The sequence below is a fragment of the Egretta garzetta genome, unplaced genomic scaffold (genome assembly GCF_000687185.1).
Source record: "Egretta garzetta isolate BGI_Z169 unplaced genomic scaffold, ASM68718v1 scaffold361, whole genome shotgun sequence".
Taxonomy (NCBI): domain Eukaryota; kingdom Metazoa; phylum Chordata; class Aves; order Pelecaniformes; family Ardeidae; genus Egretta; species Egretta garzetta.
The window spans coordinates 1,021,781-1,037,842 of record NW_009258688.1 but is presented as its reverse complement, the minus strand read 5'-3'; the positions used below and the strand labels follow the sequence as shown (position 1 = coordinate 1,037,842).

Here is a 16,062-nt window from a genome sequence, read left to right as displayed (position 1 = left end):
TTTCAGTTTTCGAATATCCATTTCTAAAATTAAATTCCTCTCTTTAAGATTAGTCACAGCTTGCTTCAAAAGCTCATTTTCGTTTTCTTTGTTACTAAGATTTTCACTCACAGAAAGTAGCTGATCACTTTTTGATTTAATTAATATGTCTTTTTCCCTAAGTGATTTCTGTAAGACGTCGTGTTTTTCTTTGATCTGCCTCATCTCTGACTCTGTCCCTTCTTGACTCTTTCTTTCCATTTCTGATGCTGTAGCCACAGAATCAGATAATCGTTGATTATTTTCCTGAAGAGTCCTAATGGTTGAATCTTTTTCTTGCAACTTTTTTTTCAGTTTTTCCAACTCCTTTTGAAAGAGTTTAGACTCATCACTGAGTACTTCAGGAGCACTGCACTGAATGCCTGAAAGCTGTGAATCAGTGGAAGCTGTTGCCACAGATGGTGTTACCAAATCAAGTTTACTCAAGAGAAGATCCTTGGTGTTATGAAGCTGCCCTATGCTGTGTTGAACTTGTGCTAATTCCTGGCTAAAACTTTTCAGCTTTTTCTCATTTTGTTCGTAACTCTGAATCAAGCCATTATAATCTACCTGCAATTTTGAATTACTATCACTTTCAACTGAAATTTGTGCTTGAAGCTTGTGTAACTCTTCTTGGAGGTGAGCTGACTCATGCTGCATGTTCTGAACAGTGGTTATTACTTGTTGCTTCCACTCTTCCATCTTCTTTACTTGCTGTTTTAGTTTATCACGTTCTTGTAGAAGTTCCTCAAATTGGTTACTGTTAACACTTCCTGACCCGTTATCAGTGCCTGTACTGGATGTCTGCAAGACAGTCAGTAAGGTTTGGCATTTTTGACTTAAAGCGTCTATTTCAATATCTTTCTCTCGAATGATACGGGATAAATTCTGAATAGTTTCTCTAGACATATCTTGACTGCTGTTTTCAGATCTGTTAGATAACTTTTGATTCTCCTCTTGCAACCTTACCAAAGCTGCTTCTTTAGCAGCGACCATATCCATGATATTACGATACTCTGTTTTTAACTGACTGTTCTCTCGTGTCTTTTCACTTAGAACTGCTAGTACTTGTTCTCTTTCCATAACATAAGCTTGGAGCTGCTGTTGAAGACAAAGAACATCCTGCCTATAGGAAGCTGAGGAAACCCTAGCATTGAGGGCTTGAATTTCTAAATCCTTCTCTTGAATGATCCGAGTAAGTTTGCCAACTTCATCCTTTGATAACTGATCAATTTGCTGACTTAGAGAAACATTCTTTTCATTTAGAAGCTTAATCTCCATCTCCCTTTCTTTGATACCTTTTACCAGTCTTTCAATTTCAGCTTTAGATAAGTCATGTTTTTCATTTCCATTTTCCCCATTAAGAGTCTGAACTTTTGTTTCCTGAAAAAGATCAGAGGAATCAGTCTGAATAATTGGTCTCTCTTTGTGCAACTGAGTTTTAATTTGTTCAATTGTTTTCTGCAAATTTTTAATTTCCTCATCTTTCTCTAAAGAAAGTCTTTCATGTGTGACATTCATTTGCTCACACTGAAATTTAGACTCATCTATTTCCTTTCTTTGCTCCTGTAAACACTGCTGAAGTTGTGCTGTTGTTTGATTCTGATCTTCTATTGTTTTTTTGTGAACTTCTATTTCTTCTTCAAGATTATTCTTTATTACTTTTAACTGTGTTACCTCACTCTCAAGTTCAATAATAATATCTAGAGTTTTAGGCTCAACCACAGGTGTAGATCTACTCTGCTGATCCTTAAGGCGTTCAATTTCTTCTTTCAAATGATTATTTTCTTCCTTCATGACTGCAAGACTTCTGTCTTTTTCCTCCAAGTTCTGTTTTAAGACATCTTGCTTTTTTGAAACTTTCATATATTCCTCAAGCTCCTGCTTCACCTGTAAAGCTTGATTTTTAAATTTTTCAATAAATACCTCTTTTTCTTTTACAAGTTCTGTCAACTGCTTTTGTCCTCCTAAGCTAGTAGTCAACATCTCTTTTGTTTCTTGATGGTCAATTTCCATCTGCTCAATGTTCCTCTGAAGTTCAGCAATTTTGAAGTCTTTCTCTTGATTGAGTTTAACTAGGCGCTCATGTTCAAGCTGCAGTGCAGTGGTATCCATACTACGTGCATTTGATAATTCCTCAATAGTTTGCTTATATTTATGTGCTTGTTCCAAAAGCCTCTTTTCTGTCTGGTTTAATTCGCTCTCTAACTGTTTTTTTTCCATTTTCAAAGCCTCCACAACAGTGTCTTTTTCCAAGTACACTTTACTTTTCTCAGAAATGGCATCACTTAACCCCTGTTTTAGTTCTTCAATGGCTGCTATCAGCTTTCCATTTTCTGTTCTGAGATCAGACAGAGATTTCTCTAAGTCTTCATTTAGTTTTTTATTTTCTGAAACGTCATTCTGTAGCTTTGCAATTTCTACTTCTTTTTCTTTCAGCACCAGATCTTGACAAGTATAATTAGATGCCTGATTACTTTTTTCTGTTAACTTGCTCAAGGATACAGTAAGTTCCTCTTCTCTTTCTTTTAGTCTCTGCTGCAATTCTCTGATTTCTTTTTTATTATGGAAATTACAATCCTGGGCTTTCCTTAATTGTTCCTGAAGATTTTTAATATTATCTTGAAGCTGCTGCTTACTTATGTGCAAATCATTAAGTGCATATGAACATTGGCTTAGTTTTTCTTTCTGACTATCTAACTCCTTAATAGTTTTCATCTTCTCGATTTCTAATTCTGATACCTTCTTTCTTTCAAAATCTATGTCAAATTTTAGCTGTTTGATGACACTATCGGTTTCCGTGTGTTGTTTTGACAGCTGCTCTTTCAGTGTAATCACATGCTGAAATGAACACAAACAAGAAATCATTACCAGAGGAGACCCAGCTGAACTATGCATTTCATTCATTTTTATCCTCCAAACAATAAAAAAAAAAAAAAAATTGAGAGGAAACAAAAATATTCCCTAATTGCCACAAGTTGGCAAGTAGCATTAGCTAATCAATGCTAAATTAATTAAAACCAAGTATCAAATAGGGATAGACTACATTTCACTAAAAACAAGAACACCATCTCCCACAAAATAACTCTCCAACCTAAATCAAGGAACAAAAAGAGAGGAACAAAAAGAGAGCTACCTAAGAAAAAGAACCGTCAGAATTTATCAGGGTAGTTGGAATGGGCATGCAGCAAACACCCATTACTTAAAAACAGGGAGGCACTAAATTTAAAATAACAAATTACGGAAATGAATGTAGATCTCTATATTCTATTTCCAATTTCTTGACTTCAATAGTAAACACACTTGCCAGGATTCATTCCATAGGAAAATGCTTTAAATGTTCAATCCCATAAAGTACACCAATATTGAAAACATGTCTTGCAACTATATGTTTACAGGTCAAATATATCAGAACAATGACAAAAAGGTATCATTACATTTTGACTACATATAATTGATGACCTTTTTTGCTCTACAAATGCTTGCATTATGAAGAACTTGCAATAAAGTAACTTAATTATTCAACATAATTAAAAATAATGAAAAGAAAACAGTTTAGAGTATCATTCGTGTCATGCATACTGTCGTAAGACAGAGGTCAAAATACCAGCAGGATAAAAATGGTCTAAAGTCTTGCAGGGAAAAAAATCACATTGTATTAACTGGACTTCAAAAAGTAACATCCCTTATTGATAGCTGACATGCCATATTATTTCTTTGCCCATAAGAAATGGGTTTCTTGCACTTCAGAATTTTTTATTGAAACAGTAGATATGGAGAACACTGGTCCCAATATTCTTCTTAAGGTCCAGAGGAAAAACTTATATTTCCCCGCTGTAGATGTTCAAAAATCAACTTAAGATAAACACACTTGCACACAAATCTAATAATTTATTTTAGCAGTTCAGTAATTACTTGCAGTATTACCTGAGTAGCTTCTTGATTCTGCTTGTCTAGTTCTTCCAACTCTGCTATTAATGTTTCTCTTTCAGCAATACTTCCATTTAATTCATGTTCTTTCCTTTCCAAATCTTGTCTTAACTGACATAATTCTGAATTCCGATCCTCAATACACATGGCAGGAATGTTCTCATTTCTTTGTTGTGCACTTCTCCGCTCCTTCTCAAGTCCCTCCTTAAGTTAAAAAAAGAAAATTCTAAATATTAGACTTTATCTTGGTGAAATTTAGAAACTTGTATTTGAAATGGTTTCTTTTTTCCCCTCAACAATTAGAAGCAAAGCATTCATTTTCATGTTAGAATCTCTTAAGCCTACATGAATATTATCCCAACTAAAAACTCTTTGTTGTGAAGTATTTGTCTCTACCATTCATAAATACACATTTATTTTCCAATCACTAAGTTTAGGAGTGCAATTTACAAACTTCTGCACAAAAAGCCATGGTCTGACAAGCAAAGTTATATCCACCTCTCTGAGGTATGGATTCACAGCTGGGATAAACTGTATCTCCAAGAAATAGCCAAAACACGTAGTATGCTGCACAGTGAGAGGAAATTTTAATCGAGGACACCTGAATAACATCCTTATGAAAAATACCGTGGGAACTCTTGAACGCATCCAAAACACAGAAGATTGCAGCTGAAAACTACTACTGGATACAAAGTAAACTAAGCCAAATCTCTCAAGCCTGCGTTTATTTAGGACTAATTCAAACTCGCAAGAACTAAAGGTGTGTTCCACAGAAACTGTATGTTCCACTGCTTAACTTCATCAACAAAATGGAACATAGTATTATTAGAGTACTACAAGGAAGAAAAGAGATATTTTGCAACTGGTAAGAAGTGTCAAAACTGAAATGTGCCAATGCAGAAGAGGTGAAAAATGACAAGTTTTACAGAATGTACTATTAATACTTTAGAAACATATGTTACAACAGCCTAAGCAGCAATGGGATAGGTGAAACTCCACTAGTTTTCTTTAACAGAGTACAACTGTGGAGTTTCACAAGTCAAAGTGTATGGTTTCTGTCAATTCCACGTGCAGTTATAGAATTAATCTACAATTATTTCCTTGATTACAAGGTTATTTATATAGAATTGTGAATGCTCAAAAAAAAAGTATGTTATCAGAACATGTGTTTTCCATCAGTTACTATTGTTGTGAACTTTTCTGTTGGCTTAATTTAGAAATTGCTTTACCTGATTTAAACTTGAAAGTCTTGCTATTTCATTTTCTGCTGCTATAAATAAAAAACAAAAAAAATACGTAATTTTACTACTTTCCAAACAACAATACAACCAAATCATTCTCCCACCTTGCCCCAACGGAACTCTTACTGCTCAGAAGAGAACAGTTTCAAAGTATTTTGAGATGCTAAGCATCAGTGCTGTAAAAGATTCAAATGCACCATCAATCACCACCACGTAAGTAGAGCATTACTTTTACAACTGAGTCCACATTAGGAAGACTTTGGTATTACAGTATATCAGTTATGCAATATTAAAAGATTTTCTACATACAGATATACTTCTTATACTTCTCTTATTCTTCTGTTAGGTATGTTTCAGTGTTTCTTTAAGGAGAAGATACCTTTTACACACAAAAAGTGTACTTTTATAATTTAAACAACTTCTGTTGAGGCTGGCTTAAAGAAAGAAAGAAAGAAAGAAAGAAAAACCTATCAAACAGTTGGCAGACATGATTAGTTACCTAATCAGAAATCTTTATGATAACCACACTAGTCCAAATTACATCTCCTTTTCTGCTCAGCCTTACCTCAATGGGCAACCCTTTTCTAAAGCAGCAACTTTTAAAAGGTACATATTTTCATATTCAGTTCCAAATTCTTAAAATAAGTTCTGAGCATTAAAAGTGAAAGCCTGTGAAGATATACTAAAAATAAAATAAATAAGGAAATTGTCGTCTTTGTACCTAACAGTGCTTGCTGTAGTCTGACAACATCTTCTGGTAGCGATGTCTTTGATTGGAGCTTCTTCTCCTGTTCTTTCAGGAGAGCATCCTGCTCTGCAACAGAACTTTGAAGCATACTAAAGTCAGTTTTAAGATTTTCATATTCTTGCATTCTTTGGATTTTTTCTACCTTTGCCAGTTCTTGCTCTTTCAGAAGAATTTTGTTTTCTTCTTCGGCAGAAGACAATTTGTGATTTAATTTTCGTATTTCATCCTCTAGGTCCTTTACAACCTGCAACTCTTCCACTTTCCCTCTTTCTAGACTCTGAGTGTTTTTTTTCTGTTCACTAATTTTAGTCTCATCCATGGCATCAGTGCTCACACCACCTAAAAAAGCAAGAAAGATTGTTTGCATTATTAACCAAAGCCAGCACTGTGGCTCTTGCTTAAAAGTCTCTTCTTCCACCTCTTCTCCTGACAGAGAGAGATAGTCTAAACAAGAGACACTGTCGTCATCAACAGAAAGCCTACTTAAATAGAATTAACATTTGAAGCAGTGCTATACATATTGCTGGTTTGATAAGCAGCTTTTCAAATACTTACACATCCCTGGCTTGAAATAATTTTAAAAGGTTAAGTGTTGCAGAACATACATTGTTCACAATTTAATTAAAACGTACTTGACCCCCAACTCTCGGTGGAGAGATGACTATCTAATTTTATCAGGATATGAAATCCCTCCATTTTCCAAGAATAATTTATCAAACCCCATCTAATTCAGCCTGATACGAAATCCCTGTTTATAATTTAATTGTCAAAGGTTTGCTGAATATTTGTTATAGAGAACAATTTGCTACAAATTAGTATATAATTTGCCAAATGATGCACAAAGTTTTTCACCTAAAGATCTCATTTTGCAGAACTGATGTTTTTACAGATCCACCGTACTATCATGACATTCATAGTTCTGTACAATCCTCACAATGTAATTTCCAGGTAAGTTACAGAATATAAAAAGGTGCAATCAAAAATCTACAGGAAAAAAAGAGTTAAATGAAAGCACACTGCTTGTGAATTCATTTCAGTGTAAGCTCCAACACTTCCCCCACCCCATTCTGTCTTATGTTGCCAAACAGAACCCACAAAATAAAAATACAATACTCTAATTCTTCAAAAGCTGTGAGCTGTATTTATTTTACAGATAACTTGTAATGCAAGGTGGAGTATGTACATGCACTATATATAGTTCATGCAGTATTTTTTTTTTACAAGATTAAGATTACATCTTAACAGACATCTGATTTTAAGAAATAGAATTTCTAAGGTAGTACTGATAGGGAATTTAAGAGGCTGTGAAAATATTTCCCTTCTTTCCAAGAAGAAAATGGATCTCTCTTTCCAAAAGGAGATTATACACTCTTTAGAAGTCCAAGTTTTAACAGATAATAAAATAGAGGATTACAGGCAAATCTTACACATTTGTGCAAAGAAGCCCCTAAAGGAAACTCTGACATGACTATTTTTATGGAATACGAAATACCTACAAGACAATGAAAAGCTCCTTGTGAGAGCAACTGAGTTTCTCCTACAATCTAGCCATGCCATAGACTAAGACATGGTCCTTATGGCAATGTTTGAGCTTTTGTCAAGTAACTCAATTGGCACGTAGTATCACAGAATCACAGAATCACAGAATCGTAAGGGTTGGAAGGGACCTCAGGAGATCATCTAGTCCAACCCCCCTGCTAAAGCAGGCTCACTTAGAGCATGCTACACAGGACTTCATCCAGGCGGGCTTTGAATATCTCCAGAGAAGGAGACTCCACAACCTCTCTGGGCAGCCTGTTCCAGTGCTCTGCCACCCTCAGAGTGAAGAAGTTCTTCCTCATATTCAACTGAAACCTCTTATGTTTCAGTTTGCATCCATTGCCCCTAGTCCTGTCGCTGGACACCACTGCAAACAGACTGCTTCCGTCCTCTTGACTTCCGCCCTTAAGATATTTGTATGTGTTGATGAGATCCCCTCTCAGTCTTCTCTTCTTCAGGCTGAACAAGCCCAACTCTCTCAGCCTTTCCTCGTAGGGGAGATGCTCCAGTCCCTTTATCATCCTAGTAGCTCTCCTCTGGACTCTTTCTAGGAGTTCCTCGTCTTTCTTGAACTGGGGAGCCCAGAACTGGACACAGTACTCCAGATGGGGTCTCACCAGGGCAGAGTAGAGGGGGAGGAGAACCTCCCTCGACCTGCTGGCCACACTCCTCTTAATACACCCCAGGATACCATTGGCCTTCTTGGCAACAAGGGCACATTGCTGGCTCATGGTCAGCTTGTCGTCCACCAGGACTCCCAGGTCCCTCTCAGCAGAGCTGCTATCTAGCAGGTCATCCCCCAGCCTGTATTGGTGCATGGGAGTACTTCTCACCAAAATTATTTTTGTGCTGAGATTTTCTTATCTTCAACTTTTTATGTCTCATCCACACCTATATTCAGTTCAAGTCAAAAGAGGAAGTGTAGAATTTAGAGCACGACATTTGGTATGTATAGAAAATGACCCTCTATACTGATACACATCAGAAGATGAAATGCTATCGTTCCAGCATTCAGGCCAACCACAGTGAATATAAGATACTAGGACACACATGCGTCTTAAACATTAAGCTGAACTAAAGTTTAAATTCAAATTCCTAAATATCCTGTATTTGGTATCTATTATACTGTTACGTACATATTTGATGTTTTAACCAAAATTCAGTGTACATTAAATGAAAAAAAGAAAGCACGTGGTAATAAAGACCTTGCTGTAACTGATTCTCAAGTTCTTCAATTCGCTCTTCATATTCACTCAGCTCTTCTCGGTGTCGACGGCTTATCTCTACTAGCTTTTGTCTGTGTGCATCCTGCAATACTGAAAGTTCATGCTGATGTTCATCTATTTCTTGACTTAACTTCTGTTTGAGCTCCTAAAAATATCATTAGAGAAACATAATGGTAAAATACAGTACAGAAGCTTAAGAAAAAAATACAAAAGAAAAAAGTTTTCCCTGGTAAAACTGAAGGATTTATTAAGGGATTTCTCACAGGAGAGGTCAAATTTTTGCTGGTTTGAGTTTTTTTTAAACATGTTAAAAGACACTCCTTTAAAAAATGCTCACACAAACAGCACGCTCTACACAACAGTGAATACTAAACCAATTAGAGAGATTGCAACTCTTTCATAGGATGTGGATACACTAGGACATATTTCTAGTAACTTTCAAGGATGACACGCTGTCATGGTTTAACCCCAGCTGGCAACTAAGCACCATGCAGCTGCTTGCTCACTCTCCCCCCATCCCTATGGGATGGGGGAAAGAGAATCAAAAAAAAAAACCCGAAACATGTGGGTTGAGAAAAAGACAGTTTAATGAAAACAGCAGAAGAAAATAATAATAATGATGATAAAAGAAAATACAAAACAAGTGATGCACAATGCAACTGCTCACCACCCGCTGACCAACACTCTGAGCAGCGATCACTACTCTCTGGCCAACTCCACCCAGTTTATACACTGAGCATGATGTCATATGGTATGGAATATCCCCCTTTGGGCAGTTGGGGTCAGCTGTCCTGGCTGTGCCCCCTCCCAGCTTCTTGTGCACCTGGCAGAGCAGGGGAAGCTGAAAAGTCCTTGACTGGTGTAAGCACTGCTCAGCAACAACTGAAACATCAGTGTGTTATCAACATTCTTCTCATCCTAAATCCAAAACACAGCACTGCGCCAGCTGCTAGGAATAAAATTAACCCTATCCCAGCCAAAACCAGGACACATGCAAATCCATATTTTGCAGCTTCAATGAAAAAAAAAAAAAAAAGGCAAGATGCTTCTGAGAAGGGAGAAGATACTATTTTATGTATTTATAATTCAGTCCTGTAAATCATCAACAGCCAAAAGCTTTTACCCGCATAAATACTAATGTCATTCTTTTAAGCTTATATACTATCAAATCATCACCAAATTATATAAATACCTTTTCTCAGAATAACCAACTAAATATATCACAGAAACATTTCAGTCAGGAGTACAATTACACAGCCACGTGAGTTTTTAATACGAGAAAATATAAGTGCTAATGTAAATATTTTAACTACGTTCACAAGTCATGTGACCATATGCAAACCCATCAAGAACAAAGCATAAGAGAAGACTCGTTTGTCAAAGTTGTTATCTTACCTTAACAATATTTTGCAGTTTGCATATTTCACTTTGTTCAGCATCATTTGTCCCTTGCACTTTGGAAGACTAAGAAAAGAAAAATCACATAACCATGTGAAAATTCTGATAAATACGTGTATTTTTCACATATGTGCTTCCTCTATTGACACTCAAAAGTAGAAAACAACAAAGCTAACATGAAGCAAAACTCAAATCTACAGTAATTGTGATAAAAAAGACATTTTAATGGAAACATTTTAATTTGCCATGGATTTTTGTTATTATTACATGCAAATGTGTAAAATTTGGGGTGGGGAATGTTATTGCACCTAAAAAGATAACAGGGTTACTTAATTTTACTTGAATATCTCCGCATGGGAAAAGTATACCTCTGAAATCAGACTACAGCTTGAAAAATGATGACTCACATCAACAACAGCTTGAAAGATTATATTCTTCCTTCTCTCAGCAGACCATGAATTACAACTGACATGTCAAGGACTGAGAGAAGAGTAGAAAAGAGTAAGTAAAACCAGCATGCAAGTATCCAGCTATCACTTCGAACAGTATTATGCTGTCAATACATAATTAATATCACAGCGAGGGAGAAGAAAAGTGTTTTTTGAGAAGCCGCGCAAAAATTAATCCCTGAAGTAGTATTCTAGGCGAATATTTATGAAACCCTTTTCCTAAGTTGACAAATCATGCATAAAAGCATCATGAAAAACATCTGGAAGTTAGTCACTGAATGTGTCCCCAGTCATGTGACAGCAAGAAAATGACTAAAACATCATTAGGTTTTAGCTTTTCCATCAAATCATGTTGCTTCTAGAAACTGTACAGTGTGAACTTTCAAAAGACCCACTCCAGAAACACCAGTGAAATGAGAACACCAATTTGGAGGGGAGAGGAGACGGTAAGATAGAGGGGAATCACTCACCAGTGCAATCTGCTTCCAGTGGTCAACCTCAGATTCAAGCCTAGAAACTTCATTGGACAATCTGTTTATTTCTTGTTGTGACCAGATTATATCTCCAAAATCCATGTCATCTCCCTCAAAACCTGAGGAATGTCTGGCCACTGGAACATAGGAAGCTGATGTAGGAGCTGGTGTTTTGCCACCAGCTGCTGACTGAGCAGCCGTCTGTACTTTCTGCAGTTGCTCCTGTAGTGCATTCTGTCTAGCTTTTAGATGGCTGATTTCCACCTGAATATGCAGAATACGATGCAGTTTCAGTAAGAACATAAAAATACACTCTACTCTACACCTTGTGTCCTTACAAAATGTGAACCAACCAAACAACTCCCCCTGCTCACTTTCACTAAAAAGTAAAAAACCAAGCACTCTCCTAATGGAGAAAAGCAGTATTAGCTGATGTTTTAGAAAGTATCACACCAAAGGACACATACTAGAAGTTTTAACAGTTTTCAGTTAAGTAAAACTTCAGTAAAAGTGTTTGCTGACCTTTCCAGCAGCCAAGGTCCTTAAGTACTATAGCAAGATTCAGGCTAACAGGTGGAACATAAAGTTTAAAGCGGGTATTCACATATGAAAATTAAGTAATATATGATCCGCCCCCAATTATTTATATTGCATTTAATTTGTTTTATGCTTAACAACTCAATGTATTGAAAATGTACTTATTTACAATCAACTGAAGTTAGCCGCATGCAATTTTCTCATAACAACTCTGTTATTGTATTTAATAAGCACAATTCTATATATCTCAAAATTCTGCTTCCTCTAGTTCCCACATGCATTTACAAACAAAGCAGAAATAAAACTCCTTTTGTGTAATTCTAGGCATACTGGCAACTTTCTTAATTTAAAAGGCTATGAAACCTCATGTTACACAATAGATTGAAAAGCTGATGCTTCCACCACAAAGCAACATTTCTCAAATTATGAAAGCTAGTTCTGCTCCCTTTAATTGTATACTTTAAGATAAATAATTGCAGTATTTACAGACAATATAACTGCTTCAAATGGGAATTTGCTCCTGTTGCCTTCCTTAAAGATAATTAAATCAGAAATACAAAGCAGTTTAAGTGTCCTTTCTCACAGTGATTCCAGAAACAACAGGAATTCTGATACATGCATGACATTCCCACAGTTTTCTCCTGTCTCAACTATCTCCTGGAAGCTCTGCTTATATTACATGATTCAATGAAGTACATGCCTTAGTCTCATTAACAAACCAAGAAACCATAACTATGAACAATACTTCCACTGAAAGAGCACACATACCGTAACAAAGAGATTAAACAGCATAATACAGAAATTTATTGGGCATACTCAAGTATTTTACTCTGTATCCTACCTCTTTCTGTTGAAGCTGATTTCGGTACTCTATAGATAACTGCTTTATCTGAAGCTCTGCTGCTTCGTGTTTTTCTTCTAAATCACTACAAACTTTTTTCAGTCTCTCGTTCTAGGAAAAAAAAGAGGAATGTTGGTAAATTCAGAACAGTTCTTAGAGAATTAGAAAAGCTTAAGTCTGCTGAACAGTAAAGAAATCAATTAAATTGTACAGACTTCTCATGTTATTTCACTCAAAACACACAGTAACTTCCAAGTGTGGACCCAAAATCATGTTCATGTCCAAGCTTTCCATTTTTATATGGCACGGACTCAAGCTCACATTCAGAAAAAGGTTTGTAGTGACGAGAGGTAAATGCCAGAAGAAAAATTCACATCTTAGCATGATCCATACGTGGAATTTAAAGAACAGCCACAGAGCACAAATCGGAGCTAACATCCATACAGCCCAGTATTCTCTCTCTGACATCAGCCAAGGGCAGATGGCAGGAGTCTAAAAAGAGGACAAGCAGGAACAGTTACTTCCCCAAAATAGTATCTTAACTTCCCAGTGCTCATGAGGGCTGGAGACATACATGAAAGTTATTGGTTTACAGCCATAAAGTCACAAGACTAACAAGTCCTTTGTAAAAGTATAGGAAGTCACTTTCCACAAGGGGCACATGGGATTTGTAAGCGGTTAAGGAAGAGCATGAGCATCTGCAGCTATGTCAAAATTACCATACAATAGGGAGAACACAGACAGAAAACTGCATCAACGAACACGCACACTCTATACTTTGAAGCTTACTGCAAAAGACATGCTGTCCAGCATAATCAGGCATTCTGGATCTGCTTCTATTTGTGGTCATACACAAAAGGCTATAACGCTATAACCAATTTTAACTCTTTACCAGCTAAAATTTATGAAAACTTAAGATTTTTGCATTTGCAAGCTTTTCAGAGCCAAGTCTACTGCTGCAGTCCAAGTCCACGCGATAGGTAGGAACAGCTGCAGGATGCAGCAGTTAGCAAAAGATAAAAACTTGCACCATATCCATACTCCAATAAACAAATGTGCCCCCCAACCATGATGGCGGTTTGTCACAAAAAAAAAGTGCCACATTTCAACACCACTGTCACCCTTGTTTCTAGATTTACGCAGGGACAAGCAACTTCAGTGCAGTATTTCACCTTTACAAGAAACAAATGCTATTTCTTGCTTTTAATTATAGTAGTGTTCCAAAATTTCTTACTTCAAACTTTTGTGCTGCATTGATACTTTCTATTTCTCTGAGTCTAGAATTGGACACATGGAGTTCTGTTGCTGCATCTGAAAGAAAGTGAAAATTTTCATTTTTATTTAACTACTTTTAATTTGTTAAGTAGACATCAATTAAGACCAGTTTTATTATTAAGTATCTTACTTTAGACTGCTTCAGTGGTCATTCCTAGGTAAACATCAAAAGCTGCTTTTATCAGAACACCATCAGAATTATTTTTCAGACCAGAGAGTCTTTCTAAACCTTATTTAGTTCTCTCTTATCTAGGCTTTAAGTCAGATCACAAAACTAAGAGAAAAGTATGGATTTAAGCTTTTGAATAAGGGATATGAAAAGTTTTTACATGACGATTTTGTGTCACTGAACGTTTTTCATTTAGGACTTTGCCCCTGACATGACATTTGTTTTTCAGTAATCCTACATGAAGTTTCAAAACAAGAACTAGTTCCATAAAGTACGCACAACAGTGACTAAATTTTCAGGGAAAAAAACCCAAAACAAACCCAACAAAACCCACAAAATAACCCACACAACAAAACACCAACCCTGCCTCCCACATAAAGGCACAAAACCCCCATAAAACTCACTTTCATTTATAAAGGTGACACAATCTACCATATCAGTTTATCTAATACAAAAAGCACGTAATTCTGTCCCTGGATACTCTTCCTTTAATGATCAACACTCCTCAAATAGGCTATGTTGACTTCTCTCATGTCCCACTTTCAATGGATAGAAATACCTTATTTCCTTTTATTAATGAGAAATCATCCTGAATTGACAATAAAGCAACCTTGACAATTTTTCAGAATCTGAAATAAATATATTTTTCAAGTAAACACTGTGTTTCATCATTTCCTATGTGCTGTTTAAAACCGATCCAGCTCAAGTACTGCAGAGGCAACAATCTACCCACGAAAACTGCTAAACTGAAGATGTTAAAGTCCATAATCCACAAACACCATCTTCAGTTCAGATGACAGTCAAAGCAGTGAATGTAAGGGATAATATTAAAAATTAGTAAACATTAGAAAACTAGGAAATTAAAGAAAGGAATGTAAGGAACTGCTTGAAAAGTGTTCTTTAGGCCACATAGTATTTAAAGGTCTTTACAGAGAAGTACTTGGATGCCCCTATATTTTTATACCCTCAAAGCTAGTAACCCATAAGAATGTGCTACTCTGAAATTTTTAGGAAACAGAAGTTGTTCACAGTGGTATCTAGCAGTCAAATGCACCTGGAAGTAAGTATTGAACATCAGCACACCTCTCTTGCACAAACTAAAGCACCAATGTGTAAACTAGAATTTCAATTTATCTTTTAAAAAGGCAAAACAAACGTACTAGATGACTACACAGTTTAGCAGCGTAAAATAAGCTTTCAAACTAAACTAACATGGATTTTTGGAATTTAAAACAATTCTAAGCAAGTCTTTCAGAAAAGTAAAAAAAAAAAAAAAAAAAGATAACTAATAAACTTCTCTCTTCTGAACATTTTACCTGCATACCAAAAAAACCCATTCATATGAGACCAGTAGTATCAGCTTGCCAACAAGATTTATACAATACTTTCACAATGCTTCATAGTTGTGAAGCTGCAAACAAAGCAGAATTGTTTCACATTTAAGATGAGTATTCAGAAGTCTTAGCTGTTCTTCACGGTTGCTATTCTTAACACTGATTTGAGAATGCTCCTTTTTTTCAAGAAGTTATAGTTTCAAGATGGCACACAGTACTAGTGTTATTAACCTATTGATATTTATTACCATGCTGTACAATCGCTTTACTAGAAAAATCAAAAGTTTTATAGGAAAACTTTTAACACAAAGGCATTATTAAAAATACAAAGAAGAGACTACAGTCTAGAATAAATTTACTATGGAGTATCTTAACTCTGATGTCTCAGCTTTTTTGTTTCATCTTTCTGTTTTAAATATACATCATCCTAGCTTCTAATCCCTATAAAACAAGGGCCATGCTCTCCCGCTTGGCTGTAGGAGAATGGCAGAACTCGACAGGTTTCTCTGGGCCAAGCTGGAATATAAATAACAAATCCAACAGAAACACTGGACCTTTGCCTGCGTGACACGTCAGACTTCGATCACACCAGTGGCAAAACCCCCCCTGTGCTACTACTACTCTGCGGCTTTATGAAACCACTCTAAAAGCAGCTAATCAAACGGGGTTTCAGGTAAACTAAGCAAACAGAATGGAAGAAGAACATTGTTTGTGTGCTTCCGTTACCGATCAACGCAACGCTTCACCCAATTCAGAAACTTCCGAATAACAAACCTAGAAGGGGGTTACCTCTGGCATTATAGGCTGGGACACTGTTTGTTTACTCTGCAGATCCTGAGGTCACAGGGGCGGAATAAAACCCAAAACAAGGCCAGCGGCTCTCC

At 36.3% G+C, this 16,062-nt stretch overlaps 1 protein-coding gene across 1 annotated transcript in view; it reads right to left on the bottom strand.

The window, feature by feature from the left end:
* Nucleotides 1–13,722, bottom strand: part of TRIP11 (thyroid hormone receptor interactor 11) — a 32,442-nt gene extending 18,720 nt beyond the window's left edge. The window contains 9 exon segments of the mRNA XM_035888725.1: nt 3–2,859; nt 3,946–4,152; nt 5,178–5,218; nt 5,911–6,276; nt 8,682–8,847; nt 10,098–10,166; nt 11,020–11,286; nt 12,401–12,511; nt 13,635–13,722. Coding sequence (XP_035744618.1) covers nt 3–2,859; nt 3,946–4,152; nt 5,178–5,218; nt 5,911–6,276; nt 8,682–8,847; nt 10,098–10,166; nt 11,020–11,124 — 3,811 coding nt within the window. The 5' untranslated portion in view covers nt 11,125–11,286; nt 12,401–12,511; nt 13,635–13,722.
* Between the last annotated feature and the right edge of the window lie 2,340 nt (nt 13,723–16,062).